At 35.9% G+C, this 18,385-nt stretch overlaps 1 protein-coding gene across 2 annotated transcripts in view; it reads left to right on the plus strand.

Annotated features, from left to right (window-relative positions):
- The window catches only part of LOC129280945 (plexin-B1-like), a 38,348-nt gene extending 25,661 nt beyond the window's left edge, over positions 1-12,687 (plus strand). For both annotated transcript variants that reach the window (XM_064112432.1, XM_064112433.1), the window contains 10 exons: positions 147-293; positions 700-853; positions 1,684-1,784; positions 2,434-2,539; positions 2,879-2,961; positions 3,791-3,901; positions 4,632-4,798; positions 5,316-5,454; positions 5,855-5,995; positions 9,963-12,687. In XM_064112432.1, coding sequence (XP_063968502.1) covers positions 147-293; positions 700-853; positions 1,684-1,784; positions 2,434-2,539; positions 2,879-2,961; positions 3,791-3,901; positions 4,632-4,798; positions 5,316-5,454; positions 5,855-5,995; positions 9,963-10,049 — 1,236 coding nt within the window. In that variant the 3' untranslated portion in view covers positions 10,050-12,687. The remainder of the gene's footprint in view (positions 1-146; positions 294-699; positions 854-1,683; positions 1,785-2,433; positions 2,540-2,878; positions 2,962-3,790; positions 3,902-4,631; positions 4,799-5,315; positions 5,455-5,854; positions 5,996-9,962) is intronic.
- The last annotated feature ends 5,698 nt before the right edge of the window (positions 12,688-18,385 follow it).

Genomic DNA, 18,385 nt, shown 5'->3' on the forward strand with positions numbered 1-18,385 from the left:
TGTGTCATGGCTATAAAATAGAATTAATCAATAGCGTAGAACGTAATTAGAAGGTAGTGTATATTGTACACCATTACATTTTTAATGTTGAACTCACTCGCGCACAGTTCTTTCTATTTACTTTCTCGTTTCATGTACTGCTTCAGGTATATGGACTCTATTCATTATTCATGCTGTACCAAGCAATAAAGACCCAAGCTGAGAAAGGTCCTATAGATGCTGTGACAGGGGTTGCGTACTACACGCTGGAGGCTGATAAACTCATAGATGAAGAGATCGACTTTCATTCTCTTGTACGTTCACGGAAATTATGATACTTGAGATTATACTGGTAGCAAAATTCCCGATAGAACAAAACCAATTTTAGTCATATAATATACTTCGGACCGTATTTGTATATCATGAGGGGTGTCCTTTTATACTATGGACTTTTTTTAAATGGAGGTCCTCGTCTGAAAAAAAAAAAAAATCTTTGATCTCATTGTAGGTTTAAAAAGTCTCTACGTACATGTAATTAACAATAAAAGCATAAACTCTATGAGCGAACAGTCATATCGTATGTGTTTTTTGGGGTGTGTTTCTTTCTAGAAAGTCAACAAGAGAAGTACTTTACTGATACCTCAGGTTATACATTTGCAATGAAAATACAGAACTCTAAAAACATATCTTATACTTTCGTTTACATTGCTATTGATGTAGAACATCGATGTTGTTGATGAAGACGGCCATACCTATGTTCGAGTAAACGTTTTGAATGTTGATACCGTGAAGCAAGCCAAACAGAAGATCCTAGATTGCCTTTGGATGAAGGGTTTCTGCCTGCTACCGAGGGATGTTGATGCAGTTGACCTTGGTGAGAATAATAATAATACAGGGCAATCAGAATAGGTGTTGAATTTAAGCTGACATAAATTATTTAAAGACGTCTTCTGATACTAACGTAAATTCTGACGCTTATGTAAATTATTTCATGATGCCGAAAATGAATATGTATGTACCATTTACAGAAGAGAAGAAAACCCACAATGGTAAAGCACGATAGCTTGAAAGATCAACAAAGTATGTGGTGGAGCCTAGTGTTAGAAGACTGAATTGATCAATTCGGAAAAAAGGCGCAATAAACGGACTACCAGAACAAAGGACAGGCGTAGATTAAGCAATAGAGTACCAAGGTGCGACGTCAGTTGCCATGGTGTCATGACAGGCTGGTTCTAAACAGAGTCGCAGCTGACGATCGTCTGTACATGACTTTGGCTCGTCTGAAAAAAAAATGCTAGTAGTGATTAAATTCCCATAGCAGCCATTTTCTCTTATGGGAAACACACGCTTTCAATCGGCGGGTTCATATGTTTAGACCCAGGCCGCCATGACACCATGGTAACTGACGTCATCGCTTCGGTACTCTATTCTGTGTTTAATGAGGAAGGTGTTGATTCTCATGACACAAATTTCGTGGTACCTGTAGGGCCGTAATATTAATCAAATTAACTTGAATAGGGATGTTAGGCATTTCGTGTAGGCGTTCTGACTGCCAGTATTTAAATGAAACAGCAGTATAATAAATTCAACTGAAATGCCCGATACACAACAACATGGATCATCATTCTGCCGATAAGATCAATACTTCACGTTTCATATTTAGTTATCCAAAGTGAATTTTCGCTCGTATACATTTTTTTAAAGTTTGGATCGAATCTCCTGAAAGCTATACTTTGCTTCAGGATGTTGACGACATGTCTGAGACACAGAGCAAGGTCATGTTCAATACAATGAAGAGCTACGGGGTTCGTAATGGTTTCTTCTACCTTATTTTGCGATAACTATTATAAATCCGGATGTTTTATTTACTCACATCATAAGAAAGATGCTCACTCATTTAAGCAATTACAAACCTGTAATCATTGTAAGACGGCAGTAAAGTAAGTATGGAGTAAGAATGAGTAAGTAAACTTCAATAATGAGGCATTCTGACGGAATAATTGGATTATCCATATCTACCGACGCACGGGTGTTAAAATCACCCACACACAAAAGCGTTCTGTACATGTAAATATATTGACATGGTGCATGGTTGTCAATTTGAAATGATTTACTTGAGTTTGATAAGGATCCGCTAATTAATTTCCAAAGCAAATAGGGGCAACAGTTTGTTGATTTGTTTTTGAAGCCAGATCTCCTCACGACGTGTACTCGTTTGCCAACATGTACCATTTTGTTAATTCTAAAGTTACTGGTCTTGTTTTTTTTTTTACTTTACCCATTACTGTTTTTTGCTGTATCCCTGCAATATAACTTTAGCGTTCCGAGGAAGATGCGTAATATTGCTTTCAGTTTGTATGCATTGGATTGATATCTTTAGGGAGTACCGATCTACTGAGAGAGAGAGAGGTTGAATATTGGTACATCGATTTTCAACTGTATTTCATTTATTAGATTAGGAACGGATCTCGTGTTGCACTGGTAGGTAAGAACCAGCTACCGAAAGCACCTGTCAATGGCTACCAAGCTCTTGATGTCAAAGAATTATCTTCGAACACATGTAAGTAAATACATCTGAATATTTTAAAATGTACCCATCATGACTTGTGCTAAAAAAAAGGAAATGCCTTCCTTAATCACCTGTGAATCTTCCCAGAGTGAAAAAAACAGACCTTTAAATTTCTAGTCTCGAATGATTTCCATATCAATATATAGAGAAAATCGTCAAACGTGACATATTACAGCACTCATTGTCGGTAAATGATGAACTCGGTATGAATACTCTCAAGTACAGAGAATTCGACTTATTTTAGCCTTGGCTTGTATGTTATCGTCATCTGTTGAAAAAAACCTTTGAATTCATATAAATTTTAATAAATGTTTCCTTCCCCTCCCTCAGATGAATCCTTGATACCTGTATCAGATGAGACGAATCCTACATCAGGACCATCTCAACTGGCTTTGAATGCTGTCCATTTGAAGGTTTTTAGCTAGAATTGTGACATTTGTATGGTTTTGCGTTGTTTTATCGTGTAGTTGATAAAATTCGTCTTTTTTTTAATAATAATATTCCGCATTTATATAGCGCTTAACACATCGGAACGACGTCTCTAAGCGCTTTACATATATATTATAACCCCGGTCATCGGATCCTTGCATGCCCGCATACAATGTATGTACCTTCTCCACTCCCTGGGGAGCATTCCAACAAGAGTTCCAAGACTCAATTGCTAGACATACTACATAGGCTTTCGCATTATACCGGGTACCCATTTAACACCTGGGTGGAGAGTGGAAAATTGTGGATTGACCCCTTGCCAAAGGATGCTAGGCCATGGTGGGATTCGAACACACGACTCTCTGATTACAAGGCGAGAGTCAGAACCGCTACACCACAGCGCTTTCACACCTCGTACTTATATCAAGAATTATACCATGTTTAATCGCTGGAGCCAAATCCACGTTTGGTATGGGAGGGTGGGCAAAAGTAAATCAGAAATGTCAAAAATTACAACATTTTACGGATGAAGCTTGCCACAAAAAATGAAAAGTTTGTTAGAAGGCATATAATTGCCTGATCATGTTTTCCAATGATTTCAAGGCTATAATGTATTTCGCATTGCTTATTATAATTTTCAAGTTGTAAAAAATATTATTTTGGGGAAGGGCAAATCGATATTCCCCTAACCGTCCCAGGATCGACTCTGCTTGACTCTATCTTCACCCTATATATACAAAATGTGTATGTAGGCTGCAATTTATTGAATGCGTAGATGATGTATGTTTTATATTGACTGTTTGAATTGCCCAGATTGATGCGGAAGGGCAAACAAGGAGAGCAGTCAACCTGCCTGAAAACATTAAAAGGAAGAGAGCAGAGCTTGATCGGAATCTTGCTATCCCACACATGCTTAAAATGAAAGTAAGTTATTGTATCTCCGATGTAATGGTAGTGGAGTCAGTATCTCCTACTGAAAATAACACAGTGCTAGAGTGTGTTCACAGTGTGGAACACAGTGTGAAATCACCTTCACACTGCTAAACTTGATTACTGCAACAGTGTGAATCACATATTCACATAGTCGACTATGTGAGCACGCTGTGAACACAGTCACGCTGTCGAAATTGTCCACAGTGTGAACATACATGTACTTGTATCTTAAAATGGTTGAATTTGGGTGTTTTAACAGTGGGAATTATAATTTCACATAGTCCACTATGTGAGCGTACTGTGATCCGTACGACACTAGTCTTTCCAGTATTAATTGAGGCCACGAAGGGAGTAATTCTGAAAATGATAGGATTGTCCATTGCTAATATCCACATTAAATTTCAAATAATTGCTCAGTACGATTATGTGTGATAGTGAAATTCCCAGTCTTTGGTGACATTAAATTTCTTATGTGATGGGCACCGGTTCAAAGAAACATTTATGACTCTGGTCTAATCATTACCATATATCATCATTTTTTTTATGATTGTAAAGCATTACTGTTATTTTTTTATCAACATTGTATCATTTGCATTCTCATCAGTATCACCATTTCCATAACGATCGTCATCACTATAACTACATGTATGATAATCATTTTTGATCATCATAAAATCGCATTTGGAAGTTGTGATGTCGGTTTAATATCGTTGATTTGTAGGCATCAATAGGTCCATACGTAGATGGAGTCTTTGAGGTTATGTTCAAGAAACCATCCAGGATCCCTCTACCTGTAAAGCATCTCTTTGACACGTTTGATGACCTTGCCGTCAAGTACACCGATGGGAAATCGTCCAAGGAATGCGCGCAAAATTGGAAAATGAATTGGTGAGCCAAATTCTACTATTAATATTCTTATTACATTATATATAATTTTGAAATAAAACATAAAATCAAAATACATCAGTATCCATACACACTTGTCATAGCACCCTATTCTTGAAGTTTAGGGTTTTAAATCTAACCACGAAATAATGCTTTAAACGCACTTGTAATGTAGACCCATCCGTAATTAAATGGCTTTTTTTTTTGTCTTGTTTAGTCCATCAAGTCCAAGTCTTCTTTTGGTTGTCCATCCATGATCTGAATCATTAACACTTATTTGTGTTTCTTTACATCCTTTACATCACAAGTTTTTTTTTTTAGGTTATGTTTTTCTCCACCTCATCATTTTCCATTGTTGAAGCAACATATGAAAGTAAACCTTGACGCAAAAACCCTGTCAAAAGCTAACACAATGTACATTTTGTTATACGGAGGCAGCTCTTCCCCGAAAGTTCCAGAATAGTAATGCAGATGTTTGTTTTATGTCTTGTCGTTTACCCTCATTTACTATCTTGTGTAGTTTGTCTCGCTTCTGGTGCCAAGTACTTACCAACCTACAATCTTTGTTTGATATGCCAAGATCAGAAACAGCTGATCGATGTGTCATCGCTGTTGCTGAAGCCATTGCAGATGCAGCTAGGACTGCCACGCTGTCACAGGTAAATATACCAATTACGCTATTAATCTTCCAAAAAATATTTTTATTACCAATTTGTCTATTCATTTTCGTTTTGTCCTTTATTCAATCAATCCACATAAAATCGATTAATATCTGCACTCTCAGTTCATTCCCAGTGTTCTGCCTAATAAACAAGCAAGTATTTTGGATGTTACAACTTTTATTTTCAACATCCGCCTTTGATAAAATCCACCTTATGTTTCGTTGGACTTTCTCCTTGATGAATATTCAGGTGGGCCTATCAAATATAAAATGACTGGAAGCGATCGAGAAAAAAAAATCGCCTCAAATGGGAGCAAAGTTGCTAATGGGAAAATGCCTAAGCTCAAACCAATATCGTATACGTTCATTGTTTTTTATTCATGCTCCGCTAATATCAGAGTGAATCAAACCATCTACCCTACTACAATGAACATCCGCTACAGCGACAGATGATGTCTGACTACTGCTCCCTGATATCAAGCCAACTAAAGGTCAAGTCAAGACTCAAGTTAACAAGAGCCTGTTCATCCATCACAAAGGTAAGTTGTTATTGAAGAATACTTCCTTTTTTGTCTCGCCTGCATAGCAGAGTGAGACTATAAACGCCGCTTTTCCGACGGCGGCGGTGGCGGCGTCAACATAACATCTTAATCGAAGGTTAAGTTTTTGAAATTACATCATAACTTATAAATTATATGAAGCTAGTTCATGAAACTCGAACAAAAGCTTAAGCAAGTATTACTAAACATCCTGCCTGAGTTTCAGGTCACATGACTAAGGTCAAAGGTCAATGGGTCAATGAACTTAGACCATGTTGGGGAAATCAACTTCAAAATCTTAACCGAAGGCTAAGTTTTTGAAATGACATCATAAGTTAAAAAGTATATAGACCTAGTTCAGGACACACGATAAATCAAGTATAACTAAACATCCTGCCGGAGTTTCAAGTCACATGAACAAGGCCAAATGTCATTTAGGGTCAATGAACTTTGGCCAAGTTGGGGGTATATGTTGAATTACCATCATAACTTGAAAAGTTTATTGAGCTGATTCATGAAACATGGACAAAAGAGTAATCAAGTATCACTGAACATCATGTGCGAATATCAGGTCACATGACCAAGATAAAAGGTCATGTAAGGTCAATGAACTTTGGCCAAGTTGGGGGTATTTGTTGAATTGCCATCATAACTTTGAATGTTTATTGGTCTAGTTCATAAAACTTGGACATAGGAGTAATCAAGTATCACTAGACATCCTGTGAGAGTTTCAGGTCACATGACCAAGGTCAAAGGTCAGTGAACTTTGGCCATGTCGGGGGTATTTGTTGAATTTCAATCATAACTTTAAAAGTTTATGGATCTGACTCATGGAACTTGGACATAAGTGTAATAAAATATCACCAAACATCCTGTGTGAGTTTCAGGTCACATGATCAAGGTCTAAGGTCATTTAAGGTCAATGAACTTTGGCCATGTTGGGGGCATCTGTTGAAATAACAACATAACTCTAAGTTTATTGGTCTAGTTAATAGAACTTGGACATAAGAGTAATCAAGTATCACTGAACATCATGTGCGAATTTCAGGTCACATGACTAAGGCCAAAGGTCAATGGACTTTGGCCATGTTGGGGTATTTGAAGACCTCACTTGCAAAAGGGGTTGGGTCCATTTTTCATGAAATTTGATTTGTTGGTCTCAATGTATAGATTTTTAGTAGCTCTATAAGATGGTACCAAAGAAAAGTTGAAATTCCTATTTAAAAGTGATCAAAAATGGCAAAGAAAAATCCCTTTTTTCAGAAGGGGTTAGGTCCATTCCAGTTTAGTTGCAAATAGGGTTAGGTCCACACCGATTTTTTGGGAAAAGAATATTTCAAAAAATATGAATAAAGGTAGATTTCTTTTATACCGAATTTTATGTTGTCATGGTAGGGAATCTTGAAAATTTATTTTCGCATAAGAATATGCAATATAGGAGAATTAAAAAAATGATTTTCTTGGAGTGGACCTAACCCCTTTTGCAAACAAACTCTTCTGAAGAGCCCATTTGTCAAAAGGGGTTAGGTCCATTGTTCATAAATTTTATTGTTTTCTGTCTCAAAACCTCTAAATTTTTGTCGCTTTGATGAAAACAAAGAAAATTTGAAATTTACATGAAAACGTGAATAAAAGTGGCAAAGAAAAATTACTTTTTTAATCATTCATTTCAGTTTACTTGCAAAAGGGGTTAGGTCCACAATGATAATTTTTAAAAGAATATATAGAAAAAAATTGAAGACAGGTAGATTTCTTTTATACCCGGTTTTATGTTCACATGATAGGGTAGTACATCATCACAATTTAGTTTCTCATAAGAATATTGCAGTAAGTGAGAAAAAAAAACATGGTTTTTCTCAGAATGGTCCAAAGTGGACCTAACCCCTTTTGCAACTAAACTCTTCATTTGTTGAATAACCTTCATAACTCTGAAAGTGTATGGATCTACATGTAGTTCATAAAAATTGGACATAAGAGTAATCAAGTATCACTGAACATCTCATGCGAGTTTCAGGTCACACGACCAAAGTCAAAAGTCATCTAAGGTCATGGAACTTTGGCCATTTTGGAGGTAATTATTAGATTGTTGTCATAACTTTCAAAGTTTTAAGATATAGTTTATATAATGCGGATATAGGGGTAATCAAGTATCATTGACAAGTCTTAGGTCGCATGATCAAGGTCAAATGTCATTTATTGTCAATGAACGTAGTATTTTATCATAATATGAATGGTGTTTTTTTAATAATTATTTTATAGTAGTTTTCAAAGTCAGCACTGCTGCTATATTGAATCGCGCGATGTAGGTGAGACAGCCAGAGGCGCTCCACTTGTTATTCTTTATACTCCGATTGTTTTGACACACCCAGCCAGAAAGGGAGGAGCAAGGTGGGGATGGGGTCTCAGCAAAATTGTACGCACGTGCATATTCAAGTTTTTAAAACCACTCTTCAAACTTACAGTCTAAATTTAAATCATTTTGTCCGTTCCGCCATCCAACCTTTTAAATGACCTCTTTATTGACAACACAGCGCATCTCAGGTAAAACATTTCTATACTGATAATAAAATACTTGGGGCGATTTGGTGAACCAAAAACATGCCTACATTGGGCCGTGATCTCAAAGCAATCCCTTGGTCAACCCTGGTTTATACCGCACATGCATGGAGTGACATTTGCAACCTCATTCATCACGGATAAATAGTTAAGTCATGAGGTAAAAAACTGTTCCAAAATGAACCGTTTTGTTTCAGGAAGGCAATGATAATGATATAATGAGCATTCGACAATTTCAATGCAACATTCGTTAAGTTATCTTTTTGATAAATAAAGAGTTTGTTGCAAAAGGGGGTAGATCCACTTTGGACCATTCCGAGAAAAATCGTGTTTTTTAATCTCACTTATTGCAATATTCTTATGAGAAACTAGATTGTCATGATGTACTACCCTATCGTGTGAACATAAAATTAAGTATAAAAGAAATCTACCTGTCTTCAATTTTTTCGATATATTTTTTTTCTTCAAAAATTATCATTGTAGACCTAACCACACTGAAATTAATACAATCTCTTTTGAAGAAAAGAAGTGTTCTTTCTTTGGCGTTTTCATTCACGTTTTGATGTGAATTTCAAATTTTCTTGGGCATCATCGGAGCGACTAAAAATCAATAGGTTTTAAGACAAAAAAAAATAAAATTTATGACAAATGGATCTAACACATTTTGAAAAATTGACTCTTTAGAAGAGTTTTGTTGCAAAAGGGGTTAGGTCCACTTCAAGAAAATCATCTTTTTTATTCTCCCATATTACAATATCATGTGAAATTAAATTTTCATGATACCCTACCATCGACCATGTGTACATAAAATTGGAAATTAGAAAAATATACCTATCTTCATATTTTTTTTAAATATTTTTTTCAAAAAAAAAAACCTTTTGTGTACCTAACCCCTTCTGCAACCAAACTAAAATGGACCAAACCCCTTTTAAAAATGTTATTTTTCTTTGCCATTTTTGTTTACTTTTTAATGGGAAATTAAACTTTTCTTTGGTATCGACAACTTAAAGTCTAAACATTGAGACAAAAAAAAATATAATTTTAGGGAAAATGGACCTAACCCATTTTGCAACTAAGCTCTTCAAATATTAAAGGAATGGGATTGAATCACTCATTTCTGACAGGGGCCGCGGAACCGGGGGGCTGGGGGGGGATTCAGCCCCCCCCCCCCACTTTTTTTCCAAAACCGTGAACAAAAATGTAAAAATTACCATATGCATGTGATTTTTAGCATGGTCAGCCCCCCCCCCCACTTTTGGCTCAGCCCCCCACTTTGAAAACCGTTCCGCGGCCCCTGTCTGAGGTGTGTAGATTAAAATTATAGTCGCGTCTAGAGAGGCCCTTGTTTAAATACAATGTTAAAATTTATTCATATTTATTTTCATCTTTCATTTAATCACATTCATTACAGGAGTTCAAAGGTCATTTCAGTCATCTTTCGAATTTGCTGCACCTTTACAACCTCACCAAGGAAGACGTAGAGGGCCTCTTGAATTAAAGTGCATGAAAAGACCTTAATTTCATCCTTCAAGTACTATCATTAAGGCGCCAATCAAATTAACATCCGCGATCGGCACCACTATGTGGATGTTGGTAATGGGAGGATCTTAAGAAATGGTTGTATTATAGCTAGGACGACCCAATCATACCTTTTCCATGTTCAAGCTTTTCGTGGTCTTAGTAACCAAAATTTTAATTCACTACTTGACAAATAAAATAACCCTTATAGGCCATACGATTTAGATTAATACATACCGTTAACAACAAGTGTGTATTCTTCCAGTTTCTGCCTGGGGATTAACAATGAAATTCATTTGTTCTTTCTACTAATGTCATCAAACATCTAAGTATTGGAACTTCTCCCTGGCGTGACATTATTTAGGAATAGGGGGTAGCTTAAAGAATTACAAGATAAAAGATTCATTTTGTCTAATAATTGTTAAATAACTTGTACCAAACAAGAATTTTCATAGTATTTAGTCATGCCATTTGTTGTTTGACCAGTGTAAAATGTGATTGTGTACATGTAGATGTAAATGTAGATGTATGCCTGAAATTTCCATCTGTTTATGTCTAGAATTTTTATTATCCATTTGCATTTTATGATGCTTGTATTTTGTATTGTTTTATGTTATACAGGGCCCCCGCCGGCCCAAGTACAACAGATTTTGACTACTGATAGGGTGGTAAACTGCCAATTCGTCTACTGCCAACTCGTCCTCTCATCACATAGTCTAATTTCATTTAGTCTATAACCATTCCGTGCATAAAAATTTCGTCTAAAAACCATTTGGTCCAATAATCATTTTAGTCCAATAATCACTTCGTCCAATCACCAGATTGTCTATGACCATTTCGTCTAGTAACCAGTTGGTCTAATAACCCATTTCCTTTGCATTCATGTCACCCAAGTAACACCAAGTCCATTCAAACCAAATGGTATATGGGCTACGTGGCTATTGGACCAACTGTTTATTAGACGAAATGGTGAGTGGACGAAATGACAATTAGACCATGTGCATAGTGAACGAACTAATGGTAGCCCAAATGATAGTAGATGAGTTGGTAATTGGACGAATTGACATCAGACCAATTGGAAATAAACCGATAAGGATACCTTGTTCAAATGATACGTAAAAAATAAATAAATAAATGAATGAATAACTAAATGATAAAATTGTGGAATCTCATAAACTCTGCAAATTATCAACTTGTATAAACAGCTACTTATTTAAGAGTACATTAAAAACGTAATAATAATAATGGGGATGATGATAATAATAATGAAAATAATAATAATGACAGTAATGATAATGATGATAATAATAATAATAATGATGATAATAATAATTTGATTTATATAGCGCTATTTCCGGAGGATATAAAGCGCTGTTAATAGCATAAGACAAGTTAAGGTTTAAAGTTATACGTGTGTGTTTTAAGATATATCAGATTCCATTCAAATTGAAATGAAGAAAATGTGCTACGAGATCGTGATCTTGCACAATACGTAATGCAAAACTTCTATTCCATCACTCATGTATTTACCATCCGATGTTTGTATAATCTTTAAAAATCTTTAGTTTTCTTGATTCTGTCTATTAATAAAACTTGATCCCAAGATCTATAACACCTTAAATAGAGTGCATATATTGTTTTCATTTATAATTCACAAGCCCTCAAATTAAGATTTCCGTACCAGTTAACATTTCAATCGTTTGTACCATTAACTATTAAATTTAACGGGTAAAAATGGGTGTATCATATTATTTTGTAATGTTTAAACTGATATTAGTAATATTGGTGTAACTGATCGTGTAGCGTTCTCTTTCTTACAGATTAATATATGAAAATGAGTAGTATTAGAAACGCGGAGTAATTACATGGTATATATAAGTTTTAATATTATAATAATTCAAAAGTTAATAATTGTATATTTGTTATATTATGAATATCCTTAATGATGTATGTTCGAGTCAATGGATTATATTATACAGGTCTTAAAATGATCATGTAGCGCTCTCTCTTCTTAACAGATGAAAATATGAAAATGGATAGTATTACCAACGCAGAGTGATTACATGGTAAGGTGAATACAAGTTAATACTTTAATAATTCAGAATTTAAGATTTATATATTCATATCATAGATATCCTTATTGATGTATGTTCGAGTCAATAGGTTATGTTATGCAGGTCTTAAAATAAATGTGTCTATATTATAAACAAAACGCATATATTTACATGTATTGTGGTCTAGTCACCCATTGTCTCAAACACATTAACACAAAAGTAGATGTTTTTTTATGAACAGATAAAAGTGTATCATAGCCAATGAAACAGGCTCTTTATGACTTCATAATTATAGCTGTATATTGTATGGAACTGTTCTCACCATGGCAGATAAAACAAACAGAGTTTGCTAGAAACAATCATTGTTTAACAAAGAATAATCAATTTTATTTTCAAGAGACAGACCTTTTTCAATTGTAATTTCGTACACAATTTTATTGAGGACTCTCGCCATGCACGTGGTGATCATAAAAATACAATGATCTGAATATGATTTCAATGGTATCTATACTGATTATTCCATTCTAACTCGTATTATTATTAAAACATAAACATATAGATAGATTGAAAGTTGTGCAAATGTTTGAATTGAAATTGGGTATAACACCTTGTATGCGAGGGTTTGTGAGGCTGCGGGTAAATGGGTGAATGTGTGAGAGAGAACACGTGTGTACATGTTTGTGACCTAGCCGTGATGGAAAACGAGGATACCGTTATAAATTACACAATTGAACCGAGGACACACAAGACTTTCGAGGAGCGTACGACCCTGCCTGTGATCCCATTTTAAACCGTCTAAAATTCTACACTCTTCTGTTAAGAGCAGAGTTAAGTGCTCGATTCGAAAGATAAAACCCGCGATGTGTTTGGTTTAATAGTTAAGTTTCATAATGATCATTGATATACGAGATTCCTTCTGACTAAAAGGTTGTTGATATAACGTGTATAAAATGTCGAAAAATTGTTGGTATTAAATGAAGAGTGACAAATCTTTATTCAAACAAAGTCATCGATTCCCAGCATAAACGTGAATTTGTGTTTGTTGTGGGGGTAAAAGTGTGTTTCTTGTGTTTTTTGTCCTAGAAATAGACTGAAGACGACGCGGAAAGAGAGACAAATCCAGGGGAAGAGATAAAGAGAGAGAGAGGGGAATAAAACAATACACACTAAGAAAATGTTTGCACCTTTAACGAAACACTTCTATTAACCTTTTTGGAGTATAAACTTGTACCTTAAATGGAAATGGGTGGAAGTTAAGCTTTTTGTTTTTGCACAAATAAACGCTCGTCTGCACCCTTAAAGGTGCAACTTTTCACCTTTATAGGTGCATAATACTTAAGGTTGTGAAAGGTTCAACCTTTCAACTTTATCATACGGTTCAACTCTGCATCATTAATTTATAGCTAACTGCACCATTAAAGATAAACAAATCAGCATAATTGCACTCATTATAACCCCTTGGTTTGCTGCTGTAAAACCCCTGGGTTCCAATTTGAACCCATATTTCTTAGTGTGTACAGACATAGAGAATAGAGAGCCATCAATAAGTAAAAGCAAGTATGGGAGGAAGTACATGGGAAAAGGCCATGGCAGAGAGGGTACGGGGTAACTATGGACAGCGAGAAAAGGGAATCAATTTGAGATGAGACAAGCATTAAACCTGTTGACTACTGAGTTATATAGAGTATGTATAGTTTGCACTGGGTCCGCTTGTTTCCAGTAGTAAAGGATTAATCATATTCCACCTGAACAGTTGGCTTTATACCCTCACATCACCTAACGCCGGGACAATATACTTCAATGGATTATTTTTTCTTAAAGGGGTGGTCCGGGCTGAAAATATTTATATCTTAATACATAGAGTAGAATTCACTGAGCAAAATGCCGGAAATTTCATCAAAATCGGATAACAAATGATAAAGTTATTGAACTTCAAAGTTTAGCAATATTTTGAGAAAACAGTCGTCATGAATATTCATTAGGTGAGCTGATGATGTCACATCTCCACTTTCCGTTTTCATACTCGTGTGAGTAATATGTCTCCCTTATAATGAAATAAGTTGCAGCAATGAATATCTAATGCACTAAATTGTTGTCAAACCTAATTTCATATAATAAAATAAAAATGAATAAGTGGAGATGTGACATCATCAGCCCACCTAATAAATATTCATGACGACTGTTTTCACAAAATATTGCTAAACTTTAAATTCAATTACTTTGTTATTTGTTATCCGATCTTGATGAAATTTTCGGCATTCTGCTCGGTGAATTCTACTCTATTATGCTATACATACTTTCAGCCTGGACCATCCCTTTAAGTGTAATCTTTTATAGACGAGGTTTGCAGACTAATAATTGACAAACTTTTTTGAGAAACGGGGTAATGCAATTGTCATCAACTAAATATGCATATAACTACAGAGGAACCAGTCATATATTTTTTTTTTACAAGAGCTTTCTGAAGAAATCACTGCATTAATGGAAAAAAAGAAGTAACCTCAATGATATAACGGAAATTGGTGAGGAATTTCTCGATATGTACATTAAAAAAACCAAACAAAAAAGAATAAAATATGCACAAACACACACGTGCCAGACCAAACCCACCACACATATACACATGTTGAGGTTGGCCAACTATGAAATAACTCATAATTTAAGAAAAAAACACTAGCTATAGCTTTACTCAGATTATCAAAGAGGATTTTTGTTTACTTTACACTTTAAACCGATAGTTCCCAGTAGCATCACGTCATATTACCAGGTAAGCTTCCTACACCTTTAGTTTTCAGGATGAATGAAGGGTGTGTCACGATATTCATATTTCCCTACTGCAATAAGATAATGAACATAACATTGAATTAACTCAACTGTGGCGAGGCATTTATGTGCCTCTGTTCATCGTTTTGTTTGATTTACGGAAATTAAACCTTTTGTAATATTTGGGTAACGATGGAGTGATGTGAATGATTCAGCGAAGCCTTATATTATTGAATAAAAATCCTTATGTGCGTCTGAATGGATATTAATGGTGTAATATTTGCAACATTATGTAGTTGGAGTAAAGCACGAGAGAATAAAAGAAAACCCCTGAATATTAACGTGATACGGAAATTAACGGATTTGAAACCTGTACCAAACATGGAAATCAACTAATTATAGGCATACTGCTGCCGTGTCCTCATCCTTAACACTTAATTGTATAATACAAAAGAATCGAGTACAAAATAATGTAAAAAATAGTTTTTCCTGAATAAGAAAATGTTTGTTTATATTTATTATTCACCTTTCTGTATTTCAAGGGAAAACTGAAAACGTAGGGTTGGCATACAATGGAATCAGCACATATTTTAAAAATACAACTAAAACTAAATTAATGAGAAGGCAATGGATGGAGATTGCCCAAAGTATTCAAACTTTTGTCATTGGTGGCTCTTCTAACTGGTGCTTTCATTAAACGAAGTGATATTACATAAATATAAATGTTAACATTTATTGAAAATCAAACTTTGTAATAAATCCAAACTTTTTAAGGAAAAGACGAAAGCAAAAGCAACAAACTTATCATTATGTACACAATTACGTTTAAACAAATGAAATGCCTCTGGATGTATTGCCTGAATTACGCAATTAAATATAGGAACAGTGCTGAATTGAAAAGAATGATTGAATATTTATTCACAAATAAACATCATCAGTATGATAATAAAAACAAAGTTCACTGACCCTAAATGACCGTCAGCCTTAGTTATGTGTCCTGAAACTCAGAAAGAATGTTCAATTATATATCATTACTCTTGTGTGCAAGTTTTATGCACTAGATCCATAGACTCTCACATTTATGACGGCAATTCAAAATATACCCCCAACATGGCCAAAGTTAATTGACCTTAAATGACCTATGACCTTAGACATGTGACCTGAAACTCGCACATGATGTATAGTAATACTTGATTAATGTTCTATGACGGCAGTTTAAATCATGCCCCAGCATAACCAAAGTTCATTGACCCTAAATGACCTTTGATCTCTTTGTGACCTGAAACTCAGTGATACACCATAACCCTTCCCAGGTAGCAAAAATGTGGGACCCATCTGGTTATCCTGTGGGCGCAATTCTGTTCGCAGATAAGTACAATATGGGCAACCTATATGGTACCCAGGTGGCATCTAGGGCCCACATTCCGTTTGCACCCTGGTCCTCGCCCAGGCCACATACAAGCATGAGGGTTTTATGCAGGATACATAGAGCCCATATACAGTGCGTTTCAGAAAAAGGGTAATCCAAATCTAGAGGGCCGTTATTCGAATCATATTTAATTTTGTGAACTTATTCTGCATGGATATGGGAGGGAAACTCGTCGGCTTTCCATTGATACCCTATTTGCACCATTTGCGCCACGCATGACCAAATTAATTGTTGTTGAAGACAAGAGGTGCAGGTACCACTTTTTCCAAGTTTTAGTTAAGTGGGTAAAATGTGTGCTTGAAAGAATAAAATGTACAAAAAGTATTTTTTTGAAAGAAAAGTCAAGGCATACCTGTGAAATGATGATTGAAAGGTTAATGTCTTATTCACCCATACCTTCAACATGTCCGCTTCTCCTTTGCACATAAAACCAGTAGCGTGGGGGGAATAAAGGATATCTTGGACAGCTCGTCTTACCACTGCCATCATTGCAATAAGAGCATCCACCTCATGTCGAATTTTGCCCTGGAAATCATCAAGATCTTGAGAAGGAATTACAAATACCTTATTTTAAGTGTCTCCAAAGTAAATAATCACAGGGCGTGAGGTCAGGGGATCTTGGTGGCCATTCTACGTCATGGTTGAGGGCAACAACTCGATGTCTAAAGAGTTTTTTTAGTCTCGAAATCTCGAAACATGTTAGATCTAAGGACAGGAGTTCTAGTCCTGAATCCACCAAAGAAACAGGTACACTCCTCGAAACTGCCTTTTAAAATGTTAGTCCAACGACTGTGGTACGATCTTCTCGTTAATCATGTGCAAGTACATTCGCCCACTTACATTCCTTTGGAATAAAAAAGGTCCAATCAAGATTTTCTGCCAGCTCAGGCATCGATGAAAGTATTCACATCAACATCTGCCCTTTCATAAAGTTTTTGAAAACCTGGAAAAAGTGGTATCTGCACCTGTTGTCTTCAACTTCACTTAATTCGCTCATGCGTGGCACAAATGGTACAAAGAGGGTATCAATGGAAAGTCAATGAGTTTTTCTTTTGCATCCATGCAGAACAATTTCACACAATGAAATATAATTCGAATACCAACCCTCTACATTTGGATTACTTTTTTTCTGAAACGCACTGTATAACCCAGATAAACGATCTGGCCCCAAAAGGTCTATCTGGGCCAAGATGAAACATCTGGGACCCAGATGACATTTCTTGTATCAATTCATCTGGGCTTTGTCTGGGCCCCACATGGGTAAGTGGGTTTTATGTGGGTTACATGTGGGCAGTGGGACATAGGGCCCAGATAGAGCCCAGACAAAACATCTGGGCCCCAAAGGTCTACCTGGGAACTATCTGGGCCCAGATGGCCCATCTGGGGCCCATATTCCGTTTGCACCGTTGTCCCCATCTGGGCCCATAATGGGCATGTGGGTTTAATGCAAGTTACATGTGGCCATGGAACATAGAGCCCATATAGATCCTAGATAAACCGCCTGGGCCCCATGAAGACCTATCTGGGTACCATATGGGATAGTTTTGCCCACATGGTACCCAGATGGGTTCAAGTATTTTTCATTTTCATTTATTTATTCCAAATTCTCATTAAAAAACATACAACATACAAATCAAAGAATACACTTTATACAAATAAGGATACAAAAATAGAATAACAGAATAAATGAGAATATGAAGGCCAGCATAGGCCAATGGCCTTTCTAAGGCTGGGCTCCCAAGACCATAATAAAATCATGATAAATCGTAGAAGAGAGAGAGAGAGAGGGAGAGAATTTAAAGTGTATGGAGGGTAATAAGACAATTATAACTTATGATTATAACATCCAGATTTATTTATAGGCATCAATAAGGAATTTTTATAGCTGTTTTTGAAGGAGGCAAGAGATGGGCGTCTTTTTATTTCTTTAGGTATTTTTTTCAAGTACAAGTATGGCTGATAGTAACCCACATGGGCCCCATGTGGGTTCCTACATGTATATGGGATCTATGTACCGTTTGCACCCGGGCTCCCAAATGGGTTCTGCATGGGTTCGAGGTCTCGTTTCCA

This window comes from Lytechinus pictus, chromosome 17 (genome assembly GCF_037042905.1).
Source record: "Lytechinus pictus isolate F3 Inbred chromosome 17, Lp3.0, whole genome shotgun sequence".
Classification (NCBI taxonomy): Eukaryota; Metazoa; Echinodermata; class Echinoidea; order Temnopleuroida; family Toxopneustidae; genus Lytechinus; species Lytechinus pictus.